The 13941-nt window shown below is 38.8% G+C and overlaps 1 protein-coding gene across 1 annotated transcript in view; it reads right to left on the bottom strand.

Annotated features, from left to right (window-relative positions):
- The window catches only part of LOC122549894 (ATP-binding cassette sub-family A member 13-like), a 278487-nt gene that overhangs the window by 200940 nt on the left and 63606 nt on the right, over positions 1-13941 (bottom strand). The window contains exons 9-11 of the mRNA XM_043690092.1: positions 13480-13617; positions 6307-6488; positions 3984-4114 (exon numbers count right to left, since the gene is read on the bottom strand). Coding sequence (XP_043546027.1) covers positions 3984-4114; positions 6307-6488; positions 13480-13617 — 451 coding nt within the window. The remainder of the gene's footprint in view (positions 1-3983; positions 4115-6306; positions 6489-13479; positions 13618-13941) is intronic.

Genomic DNA, 13941 nt, shown 5'->3' with positions numbered 1-13941 from the left:
TGATTAATTATGTAAAGGTGCATGAACCCCTTCTGACTGACAAGGCTTGCACTAAAGGCAATTACCTCATAAATTTCACAATTTTCATCCAACTTTACCTCTTCACTATCCTGAAGGTCAGAAATTCTGGGGTCCCATGTGTTAAACGCAAAAATACATTTAAAATGAGCAGCAAATTGTTCAACTATCACACCGCTCCTCCAACAAACACCCCATCCCCACCTCCCCAAAGCCTCCACTAAACCAGAACCTAGTGTGCTGCAGACTGATTGGGATTGCGATTGGGTTTGAAAATTCTTAAAATATTAGCATCACACCAGCCCTAACCCACATTTCTTTGCAGATTAAAAGTTCCCCCAATGGGCTCCAAAAATGTAGACTTGAAAGAAAATTGTACCAGTTAAACACTAAATATTTTATCCTACAAACCCAACTTTAAATCCTAAAGTTTTTCTGACTTTGAATCAAACTAAACAATTTCACCTTAATAAGACACCAAGAACTGTTTACTGTACCTGTATCAAAAAAATTACTCTTCTGAAAAAGATTCATGTGTATTTACATTGCTTAAGTCACAAATTTGCAATTTATAGAGCTATTGCAGTCTGAAAAATAATTCTTGTTTTGAAGGAAAAATTGCTTCCAACTTCTTGTCGAATTGTTAAGATACCTATCATGTTTATGAATCAAGTCCAGAGAAAAACCACTATATGTAGGGTCTTTAGGTTCATTTTAATCTCAACTGAAATGTTTACAAGTTTCTGCCATCTGTCAAATTCAGTAGCATCTTTGATTCACCAAAAAAATTATCAATTAGTTGAGAATGTTAATTTCATTTCAAAGCTTTATGTTTCATTATTTTTCATATCTGGTACAAGTCTTCTGTCAGAATTGGCTCTGCTCTTTCATGAGTTTCATCACGTTGTTAAAAAAATTGAAAACTGTAATGATTATTTGACATTTTTAATAAGAAAAGGAAGTTGGATGAAATCAGCAACCAAAAATCCTGGCTGCTAACCACTTGAACAGGCATAGCCCCTTTTAAATAAAGCTATTTTATTCTAAACAATAATTGTTCATTTGCAAACATGTTGGATGAATGCAAAGAAAGAGATCAGCTCAAACAGAAAAGATTTAAGTCATTGCATCATCTTTTATCTTTTCTCCATGCACTTGCCATAGAAATGAATAATAGCACCAGAGATTGAAACCAGCTCATTATCAAGGATTATCAGTTAAATATATGATAAAGCTGTCTTATTCTGTTCCAACAACAAAACCTTATCCACAACCTCAGCAGCCCAATCCAACTGAACTAGTGATTTGGGGGAGTTGGTGGTGAACTGAGTGGACAAAGTTTAAAATCACACAACACTAGGTTATAGTCCAACAGGTTTATTTAGAAGCACTAGCTTTTGAAGCGCTGCTTGATGAAGAAGAACTAAGATACTGTTCTTTCATAGCTCTCACTCTAACCGTCCTTCTGAAAGGCATCACTAATTGATGGTGAATTCAGTGTAGCCTTTTGCTCTAGGCCCGGATGCATTGGATTGAATATCCGCAAATTAATTTAACAGAGGACTCTCACTGCCAGCAGGCATTTAAACTGTCTGAGTCAGATTCTAAAGATAAAAGGCCAATGTCTAGACCACTGCACTATCTAGTCACTTTAAACATTTAACTGCCATATTAGCAGGATGTAAAATCTAATAACCTTAACACATTCTGAATTCATTTGTGGGCAGTTTGTACAAACTGAATTTTAATTTATGGTGCTACATTATAAAGTTCATGGAACTTTGTTCCACTAAGTATCGTTGAAATAAAAGAAGAGCCATACGAAAAACCAGAAATGTGTATGTTGTATTCACTGCACCATTTGAAGCATCACTAACATACTGCTTTGTCTGGGATTTGACAAAAAAACACTGCTGTGGCTTCGGAGCAAAATAAATTAACATATAAAGTGTAGAAGCTGTGCAGAATTAATATATTGGATTTTAAGTGTAGATACTTTGGTGTGTTTGGGAGGTGCAGTTGGTATCAGATTCAAAAGCAGAAAGCAAACCTGGAAGTAAAAGACTGCAAGTCCATCAAGTATCTTTTAATTCAATCATCTCATGACCATTTTACCACCCAGTTTCTCATCCAATTAATGTCAGCAACGGTAAACTCATGAAATGAAACATATTTTTTAAAGAGACAGTTAATGAAGTTGGCATAGAGAAGTTTCTCTCAGAGTGCACATTCCCAAGACTCATACCGATGATGAAATAGCTCATAAAAACAGAGGAGCAGAAATATACCAATCAGCATCTTGAGTCTGGTCTACTTACAATAAGGTCATAGCTGATCTGTTTGTGTTTCAAAATTCAATATTCCCATCTACCTACTTTGAGCCTACCACCTAACAAGAATCTATTAATCATTGTCTTAAAAAATTTCAATAATCCCAGCTCCACTGCTTTCTGAGGCAAAAAGTTCCAAAGTCGTATGCCCCTCTGAGAGAACAAATGTCTTCCCATCTCTGCCCTGAATGGGTAGCACCTAATTTTAATATAGAGCTCTCTAGTCCTGAAATGACCCACAAGAGAAAACACCCTTTCTGTATCCATCCTTTAAAACCTGTCAGGATCTTACACGCTTCAATCAAATCATCACTCCTCTGCTTTACTCAAATGGAAAATGCCCAGCCTGTCCAATCTAAGCCTCTGAGACAAATCTGCTAGTTCCAGGCATCAATCTAGCAATCCTCCTCTGAACTGTTTCCAGAGAAACACAGAAAAGAGGAAAGGGTTAGGCCATTTGCCCCTTTGTGCCTTCAATATGATCCTCACTGATCATCCAACTCAAAACCCTGTTCTTGCTTTCTCCCCATATCAACTGATATCTTTAGCCCTATGACCTGTATCTAATTCCTTCTTGTACTTTATTGCAGTATTAATAAAGCTTAGGTGACTATGTATAATGTTTCTTTTGATTTCCTATTATCCTTATTTAGTCATGGATGATGCACCCTTCTGAAAAAGCTTCTCTTTCTCACTGGAATAAACCTTTGCTGAGAGTTATTAAATATCTCCTTAAATGTCTGCCTTGCATCTCTACTGTCCTACTTTTTAAACTGATGTCTCACCTCAACTGACCGTGCTCTGCCTTCATCCACCAATAAGTACCTACTTTTATTCACATTTAATGTACTATTCTTATATTCACACTTCTCTTCAAACTGAAGATGAGGTTTTGCCAAGTTATAATCATCATTTTTCAGATTCTGAAAGAGAGTCATTGTGCACTCAAAATTTTAACGTTCTCCACAGATGCTACCTAATCTGCTTAGTTTCTCTAATATTTTCTTGTTTGTTTCCAAATTCCAGAATCCACAGTGTTTTGTTTGTATTAAAAAATGGAGGTCTAACCTGTTCACAGCAGGACTGATCCAAACTGGTCAATTAGTATTCCATTAATCATTAGCAAAGTGATGGAAGGTATTATTGGAAGTGATAATAAGCAGCACCTACATACTGATACTAGTTTGAACACCACCAGGATTAAATAGTTCTTGGCCTCATTATAGCCTTGAAGCAAAAGAAATTGAATTCTAGAGGGGAGATGAGAATGACTCTCTTTGACATAAAGATGTGAATTCTATAAAGTTGTTAAAATTCAATTGTGTGATAGTGCGACAGTGTATTACAAAGCTTTAACTGTAAAGTGCACACAAAAACTCATAGCAAAAATGATAGAGTAATTCAAAATCATAATCTAATCTCAAGATTCTGGTACTGGTTATAAAACATTCATTGGTTGTGATACTATTTGAACCTGTCAATTAATTTGCTAAATTTGTAAGTGTTCACCGCTTCCTATTTTACTCAATGTAATGGTGTATCATCTGATTAGTTTTGTCAATAGCCAGTTTAATTCCCAGAAGTGTTCAGGAAAGCCATCTGTTTCAAATTTCAGAATTCTATCAATCCTCCTACCTCGATCAGCATTCCATTTTGCAATAGTAAGGTTTCGGAATGACGCATCAACCATAAGCATGTATTTGATTTGAGGCCACTGTTGCAAAGACTGAAGCTTTTCCTGGAACCTTTCGAGGTACTTTTGTGATCTGCAAATATAAATACAGCATTAAGCTCTTCTTAGATGGAACATCAATATGAATATCTGTGTGTTATGTTTTGTGTCAGTGACAAAAGTTTAGTGAAAACACATACACCCAACATAGATGTTATGTTGACAGATCATTCAATCAGTCCAAGTTGCTGTGACTACAGGCACCTTTTACATGCATGTTGTAGATCAGATAATGATGGCACAGGTTCAAACTTTCATCCCCTTATATGGCTGTGCAGAAATCTCTACCACTCTTACCGCCTGCCACTAGCATGTATTGGAATGATTGAAGGTCAATGAAAAACTTGTTTGCTGTATAATAAACCTTTCTTGAATATCAAGTTCTGGTATTGGACTCACACCCACTTCTGGTTCAGTAACAGGGATATTCTTCTACTTCTTAGCATTAGTATATACTAAAGCAAGTTTTAAAATCTGCCACTGTCTGGTCATACATCACTTTCCTTCATGTGCTGTGAGAATGTAAGATCAGCTATTGTGCTAAAAGTATGCACAGTGCCCAAATGTCAGCTCTTGTTGCTATAACAATGGGACATCATTCCCAATTGTCATGCATTCACAACACTATACCTCACACATATTTAGCTAATTCCTTGAGATGTGTGTGTCAATTCTGAAGTTATTCTGGAGGTACAAATCAAATCTTAAAATTTACATTTTACTCAGCAAATGGTTAGAATTTGGAAAAATGTTATCTGAGAGGATGGGGGAGATAGATTTAATCATGATGTTCACAGAGAGTTGAGTAAGTATCTGACAAGAAAAGAATTGTAGGGCTCAAGGGAAAGGCGGAGGCATAAGATGATTTCAGTTGCACTCAATTGCTGTTGCACACATGGTAGGCCAAATACCCCTCTTTCTGTACTGTTAGCAAAGCATGATTCCATGCGCTGGATGTTTTAGCCCCTTATGGTTGAAAAAGCATGGCGCTAGAAAAAGTACAGCATGTCAAGCAACATCCAAGGAGCAAGAGAGTCAACGTTTCAGACAGGATCCTTTTTCAGGACTGGGAAGGGGGCTGAGAGATAAATGGGAGGGGGCTGCTAGGAGTAAGGTAGGTAGGATGGCAATAGGTGGGCAAAGGTAGGAGGTGATAGTAATAGGTTGTTGGAAGTGTGGAGCGAATAAGTCGAAAGGAAGATGGAGAGGTAGGTCAGGTCAAGAGGGTGGATCTGATTCAGAGGACTGGACCTGGGATCGGTGGGAGAGGGAAGATATTTAGACTATTGTCAAGCATGTTTTCAACAGGAGAGACATGTAAACTATGATGAGTGATTTGTTCAGCTTACTGTCCACTCCCAAACCATTTCCTAAAAACAGTAGATAGGCAGGCACCAAAATCAGCAGCCTGTTCATCATTTATTAAGAAATAATAATGGGCATTAATTCTCTAATAGCTGCTGTGTTTCCTCACACTCTATCTTTGCCACCCTCACCTCCTCTTAACTTGCTGCAATCCTAGCCAATCTTTTCTCTGGCTTTCTTCTCTTCCTCTTCTCGTAAAACCATTAAATAACTACAGTTCCATGGCCAGCACTTGCCCTCCATTAACTCATCTAGATGTTTATAATGTGTGAGCCTGAACAGGTGTGCGCAAGTGGTCTTTTCAACTGAGGAAACATCAGATCTAAATCCCAATCCTATCTTTTGCCTATTTTGCTCATTAACAGGGATAGGATTTGGATCATAGAAGCCATTTGTATTGCTTCTCAATGCATTACTAAAATTGGTCAACTCAGAGATGAAGACAGTAGCCACACATGACTCCAAATATCCCACAATCTTGGCAATTTATTTGTTTTAGGATGCTCTTTAACTACTTCTAAGACAAAATACCAGACCTAACCTTTAACAGCAAGTTAAGTAGCAATAAATATTTAGTAGGCTAAATATTTTATTACACATCAGTATACTAACAAGTTCAAGTAATATAAAAGTACACCATTTATTTTCACAGCCAATAATCCACTATGATTTTATAGGAACCTTTATACTGTTTCTTCATAGTTTCAATGGATCATTCATCTATATTGTTGTGGAAAAATACATATGATGTTGCCTCCAACCTGCTCAATTAATTATCCCCTTGATATCACAAGAAACATTATCCACATTTTTGTTGACTGGCCTACATGTTGCACGGAAGCAATAAAATAACGGACTCACTCTCCTGATGGTTCCACCACGTGGTGAAAAAAGTCACTGAGCAGATAAATAATCTGTTGCGCTGGAGAAGCTGTTTTGAAATCCCGGTTGTCTGTTGAAAGTTTCATTATAGCTGCAGACATTTGATCAAACTTGGTCACCAAGTACTCAGGAAATCCACTCCTACGCCAAACATTAAAAGCCTTAAAGTGTTTATGTGAAAAAGACAAAATAACAGAGTGAGTCAAAACAGGCAATTGAACAGTTTCCCTGCTCTTTAGGAATACAGTCTCATTATCATTGTATAATCTGAGGATTAATTTTAGTATTTATTAAACATCTTTTCATTTGAAGCCCAAGGAGATTCTGCTTACAATATTGTACGTAAAGCAACATTTTTGAGCTATGTTCATTATAAAGCAGAAAATTCAGTCATTCATTTTAAGTTTACGCAGAGGTCCTTATTTACACAGAGGTTCGAGGAAAAGTTGGGAACTGAAATAGATATTGGTATAAATACCTCAGCATTTAATGAGCTCATTGTTAATAGGCTGAACTATGAGAAATTCTGTCATATGTATATCAGAATGTATAACAGAACCATTAAGTCATAGAGAATAGCACTCCTGTGTTGGAGCAAAGCATTGATGGGAAAGAGAGCATCACTGGATGGGACAACATTTGTTGCTCATCCCAGTTAAGAGTCAATCACATTTCTGTAGGTCTAGAGTCACATGTAGGCCAGACCAGGTCAAGATGGCAAATCGATTCATTTGCCACTTATAACAATATTGTGTAAACCTAAACTACAGAGAACTGCGTGAAGATCTGTTCATTTTCTGGTTCATAAAAACTTTTAAAATGCTGTGAACAATATCAATAAAGTGTATAACTTACAGCCAATGGTAGAGATCACAAAATAAATATTTTAAGTACTTAAAATGAATAACTGAATTCTCTGCTGTGCTTTGCAATAAACATTGCTAAAAAAAATATTGCTTTACTTCCTGTATTATAACTTAAGCATCATATGCTTTTGCAACATGATCAATCAGATATGGCTCATGAATAATAGTGTTACATTTTATTCCAATTAAGGCCCATTTTCATTGATGCCAATCATTAAATAATCAAAGTGATCTTTATCTTTGTATTTTTTTCAACAAGTTAATAAATCATTTCATTTTGGCAGTTTTAGCTGTTTCTAAATTTGTTGCTTGACTTTCTTTTAATAATTGCTTGGTCATCAAAGAATTTCTTAGTTCTTATTCCTCTCCACAGTTGCTGCCAGACCTGTTGAGTTTCTCCAGTATTTTTGTGACTGACTGACTGCAAGACAGAGACCACTTATACTACAACATCACATGTTGTCATGAGATCTAGCTGTCTTAAACGTATAGTGCCTTTATGTAATCTGTGTAAAAAAATAATAAAGGAATGCTCAAAGGCAATTAGTTAAGTTTGCATAGAATATTTGATGATATGAATGACAAAGTTGGTTTGGAATGTTTGTTTTGTGGTAAATGTTTTAGTTTAGTGTTGTGACTAAGAAGAAACTGTGATGTTCATTCAGGGAAGGAAAAATAGGGAACTGCTATTGAATCATAGAGTAGTGCCAATTATGATGTTCCAGCAGAGAGGAGCTGTGTTGATAACATCTTCCCAATCCTCCACCTTATCTTTATTTTTCTCTTCCTTCTTAGTTGTCTGCCACAAACCTGGTGGCAAAGACCATGTCCACATGATGGCAAAGTTCAGAAAACTTTGTAAATTGCAAATCTTCTCCAAAGCAGACAAAAATACTGAAGTTGAAGGATGTGGTGCTGGAAAAACACAGCAGGCCAGGCAGCATCCGAAGAGCAGAAGAATTGAATTTCCTCGGCCTGCTGTGTTTTTCCAGCACCACATTTTTCAACTCTAGTACTCCAGCATCTGCAGTCCTCACTTTCTCCTAAAAATACTGAAGTGTTGGTGGAAGCATTGCTTAGGCACCACAATGGTTTGCTTGATCACTGTACACATTGCATGTGTGTTTCCCACATGTGTATGGCTAGAGCATCAGAATCATGAGCCAGGCATCCAGCAAATAGCAGAAAGTGAGGACTGCAGATGCTGGAGATCAGAGCTGAAAAATGTGTTGCTGGAAAAGCGCAGTAGGTCAGGCAGCATCCAAGGAGCAAAAGAATCAACGTTTCGGGCATAAGCCCTTCTTCAGGAAGAACATCGATTCTCCTGCTCCTTGGATGCTGCCTGACCTGCTGCGTTTTTCCAGCAACACATTTTTCATCCAGCAAATAGCCCTTGCCATCTACTAGAGACCTTTGCTTTCTCATGGTGACAGGACAATGGATAAAGGCATCATGACTTCTGACATAGTATTGGACAATGACCTGCATGATGGATCGGGTATGGTCCCACACCAGCTGGAAACTGAGAGAATCAAACACTTTGCAGTTTTGATACATCTCTGACCCTGCATGATGGGAAGTCACTGTTTTGGCAAGGCAATACGTGTATCCTGCTTGTCTCTATAGAATGAAAAAATGTAACTTTGTTTTGCATACAGAGCTTTAGTGACTTCCCTTACCAGTAGTGGAAAGGAAACAGTCGGATGTTGGACATGTTGCCTGCTCTAGCTTAGAAGGAGCACAAAGCAATAAGTTGCAAGTTCATTGCTACTTTTATAGTCACCAGCAATGACTGACAATCACAAAGGGACCTTGATTATCCGATATTCAATTATTCAAATATCGGATTATCCGGCAAGATCGCAAGGTCCCAATTTTTGGCTAAACTATGTTATCTGGCATTCAATTATGTGGAATTTGATTAACCGAACAAAATACAGGAGTACCTCGATTATCCAAAGGGCATGGCATGTTCGGTTAATCGAATTCCGGATAATCAAATGCCGGATAACATAGTTTAACTGAGCATCGGGACCTTGCAATCTTGCCGGATAATCCGATATTCGGATAATTGAATGCCGGATAATCAAGGTTCCTCTGTACTGCCTGCCCATGCCCTTCGGATAATCGAGATTCCTCTGTACTCTACTCTGAGACCACAGCTCTGCATGCAGGATGTTACAGATTTTCAAGAGCACTCCATTGTGAAATGCAAACATCTCAAACTGTTCCTTGCTGAAAATTGTTCCTTGAAGACACTGGGTGTATATGGCCTCCTGATCAGAGCCATTCTTCCTCCTCCTCCCTATTGCCAACCTCTTTAAACAGATTGCTGTCCTTGGTCTTGCCTCTGCTTATTGTACCTATAACATTGCAAGCAGACTCTGTGCAGTCAGAAGTAAGACTTTTACTACATTAAATCAATTCTTGTAAACTTTATTAAAGTCAATGAGTGGCAGAAAAAACATAACACACTTCTACCCTTTCAGCTGAAGCCAGTAGAAATCAACAAGCAACTAGCCTGAAAGTTGTTAATGTTCTGTTATGTTAAAAATTGCAAAACACCAGGTTATAGTCCAACAAGTTTATTTGGAAATACTAGCTTTCAGAACACTGCTCTTTCAACAGGTAACTAGTGGGGCAGGGTCGTAAGACACAGAATTTATAGCAGAAGATTACAGTGTCATTCAGCTGAAATGATATATTGAACAAACCTAGATTGCTGTTAAGTCTTTCATCTTTTAGAATGGGTTGCAGATTTCATCTCATTAATATGTAAATCCCAGGACTTATTTTAAATCACATTCTTGAGATAACTTAAGGTTTTATATAAAAAGAGTGACATCTCAGCTCAGACAATGTATTAAAGGTGTAAGGTTAGAGTCTGTCTGTACTCCAATCTTAAGTCAGACTGTTTCTATTTCTAAAGTAGGAATTTATAAAATATTATATAGATTGATTGCCTGCATTGACTGCCTGCAAGTTCCCTGAAGACACTGAGCAAAAACAGAATGTATCTGCAAATATAATTCTGCAAGTGCAAATTCACCCCATAGACGTGTGTGTGTGTGTGTGTGTGAGGGAGAGAGAGAGTGTGAGTATGTGCACATGAGTGTGAGTGTGCATTAAGAAATATCAAAGAATGTGGTGCTGGAAAAGCACAGCTGGTCAGGCAGCATCTGAGGAGCAGAAGAATTGATGTTTCCAGCATAAGCCCTTCATCACAAAATTCCTGATAAAGGGCTTATACCTGAAATGTCGATTTTCCTGCTCCTCGGATGCTGCCTGACCAGCTGTGCTTTTCCAGCATCACACTCTTCGACTCTGATCTCCAGCATCCTCAGTCCTCACTTTCTCCTGAGTTTGTGTTTGCATGTGCATGCTTGGTAGAGTGTGTGCATGAGTGTGACGGAGTATAAGCCTGTGAGAGAGTGTGCGTGGGTGAGAATGTGGGGCGTGTATGTGTGTGTGTCTGAGAGACAGCGTATGTATGAAAGAGGATCTACATGAGTGTGTGAGTATGTAAGAGTATGTGTGCTTGTGTGTGTGTCTGTGAGAGAGTGTATAGTGTAGTGGGGTCACCTGTAGTGTGACATGAACCCAGAGTTCCAGGTGAGGCCACCCTCATGGGTTCCAAACTTGGCTATCAGCTACTGTTCGGCCACTCTGTGTTGCTGCGTATCCAGAAGTCTGCTTTCGAGGATGGACACCCGAAGATCCGAGGCCAAATGTCCCTGACTGATGAAGTGTTCCCCTGACTGAGAGGAAATGCCTCTGCCTGGTGAATGTTGTGCGATGTCCATTCATCCGTTGTCGTAGCATCTGCGTGGTCTCACCAATGTAGCATGCCTCGGGGCATCCTTGCCTGCAGCATATGAGATAGACAACATTGGCCAAGTCACATGAGTACCTGCTGCTTACATGGTGGGTTGTGTCTCCACATGTAATGGTGGTTTCCATGTCGACACTCTCATACAGCTTGCAGTGGTTGCCATGACAAGGTTATATGGTGTTGTGGTCAATGTTGTCCTACAGGGTGGGCAATTTGCTGAGAAGAATTATCTGTTTAAGGTTTGGTGGTTGTTTAAAGGTTAGCAGTAAAGGCATAGGCAAGGTCTTGACGTGGTGATCATCCTTGTCGATAATGTGTTGCAGGCCACGAAGAACATGGCATAGTTTCGTCCAAACCATGGATGTACTGGACAACAAAGTGTACCCTTTCAGTTGCACTCTGTGTCTGTCTTCTGAGGAGGTTATGACAGTTTATGGTTGGGGCATGTTGGAACTGACAATCAATGAGTTGAGCATCGTATCTTGTTCTTATAAGGGCCTCCTTCAGCATCTTCTTGTATCCGTCGTGTTCCTCCTCATCTGAACAGATCCTGTGTACGTGTAGGGCTAATCCGTAGAAGATGGCTGTTTTAGTATGCTTGGATGGAAGCTAGAGAGGTGCAGCATCGTGAGGCTATCCCTGGGTTTGCGGTAGAGTGAGGTACTAAGATACCCATCCTTGATGGAGATGCATGTTTCCAAGAATGAGACAGACATTAAAGAGTAGTCCATGGTAAATCTGATGGTGGGATGAAATTTGTTGATATCACTGTGCAGTTGTTTCAGTGACTCCACACCATGGGTCCAGAGGAAGAAAATGTTGTCAATATATCTGGTGAATAGTGCTTGTTGGAGGTCCTGTGCAGCAAAGAAGTCTTGTTTGAACTTGTGCATGAAATTTTGGCATACTGGGGTGCAAATTTGGTCCCCATGGCTGTTCCGTGTGTCTGGATGAAGAACTGGCTGTCAAAGGTAAAAACATTGCGGTCGAGGATGAAACGGATGAGTTGTAAGATGGTGCTCAGAGAACACCATCCTAAAGACAACTTTAACACATTGTCTGAGCTGAGATGTCACCTTTTGTTATAAAATCTTAAGTTATCTCGAGAATGTGACTTAAAAGAAGTTCTGGGATTTACCGATTAATGAACCGAAACCTACAATCCATTCTAAAAGATGAAAGAGTTTACAGTAATCTAGGTTTGTTCAGTATATTGTTTTAGTTACACAACACTGTGATCATCTGCAATAAATTCTGAGTCTTATGATTCTGTAAGCTAGTACTTCCAAATAAACCTGTTGGACTATAACCTGATGTTGAGTGATTTTTAACTTTGTCCACCTCAGTTCAGCACCGGCAACATCATGGCTGCAATCGACACCACCTTCTCTTGCGTTGTTTTTGAGATGTTGGGTAGCAGCTAGAGGGTGCGAGAGCCTTCGTGCTGCTGAACGCATGTTCAGCTGTACAAAAACTTAGAAATTGTGTTAGTTGGAGCACTGAACTTAAAGTCACCTCTAGAGTAAAATCAGTATTACATGCTAATTCCCTATACTTCAGAAACATGTTCCCAGCATCAATACTATGTAGCTAAACAATATGGCAGTAATGCAGCCAGCACTCAGTGCGTAACTGTGGATGTCTTCCACTTGGGGAGTTGTATCAAGGCCACAAACAGGCTATTGCATTAATCAAGAATATTAAATTGCATTAGATTGTTCCTTGGAGGATTAGTTATTTTGGACGCTTTGCAGAAGGTGAAATAACAGTTCGGTAACATTTTAGGACAATAGAGAAACAAAATACTTCAAATGCTGGTAATCTGAAGTTCAAACAGAAAATTCTGGAAATATTCAATAGGTCAGACAGCATCTATGGAAAGAGATAATAGACATGATTCTCCCCTCCCTGTTATGGCAAGAGAGGAAGTATTGGGGTGAGCTGACCTTAGGAAGAAACTCTTTCCCATCTTGCCACCTCAGCAGTTATTCACCTTGTCATTTCTGAGGAAGGAAGAGGGAAGATACCCTATCTACTAATCCTGTGACTCCCACTCTGTGTAACCCATTTCTCCCATATTATTTACTTGTCTTGGTCAATCCATGATGCCTTGACCCTGAGAGCATTCTTACAGCAGCAGCCACAGCTTCTGACTTCTGAATGGCTGGCAAGCTGTCCATGAATGATATTTCCTCCCTGAGGTCTTGATTTCCAGAGTTAGACCAGCTGGTGGCCTCACCACTGCCTGATTGGCTTGTGGTTCAGCAGATGTTCCTATAAAGAGGCACATCAGGTTTCTTGCTGGCTCTCCAACAACAGGAAAGATTCCTGATGTCTCAACAATTCTGCCCATTCACTCCACAGATGCTGTTTGACATGCTCAGCATTGCCAACATTTTCTGTTACTATTAGTCATTAGTTCATCAGGGCAATAATCTAATGTATTTTTCTTACCTCTTTGGATAACTTAAAAATGTCAATATTGTAGAATAGATAAGTAGACACGTTGTTCAACATAGCACAAGGTATCAAGTGATCCAACTTTGAGCACATAAATTTCTTGAGTTTTTGCTCATTCAGAAGAATATAAAACTGAAACAAAAATACAATTAGAAGATTTTGCTTGAGAAAGGCAGTTACATTTTTATGACTACCATATTTCAATGTGTAACAGCATATATACAAGTCTACAGATATTAATCAGATTTTGGGTACAGCTCTTAACTTGGAACTGCACCTAAATTGGTTAAACATCCAGTCACTCTTTAGAAATAAAGAATGTTAATTTTGGCTCCCTATTACCAAAATCCTGGACAAGGAAAATTGTGTTCCCAATAAATTCTCATATTGTCCCTGTATTGTTAGGCTTGCAGTATGTGGACATGCCACTCATGAACCAACCTAGGAAAGATCAGA

This window comes from Chiloscyllium plagiosum, chromosome 5 (genome assembly GCF_004010195.1).
Source record: "Chiloscyllium plagiosum isolate BGI_BamShark_2017 chromosome 5, ASM401019v2, whole genome shotgun sequence".
Taxonomy (NCBI): Eukaryota; Metazoa; Chordata; class Chondrichthyes; order Orectolobiformes; family Hemiscylliidae; genus Chiloscyllium; species Chiloscyllium plagiosum.
This window is presented reverse-complemented; position numbering and strand designations above follow the sequence as displayed.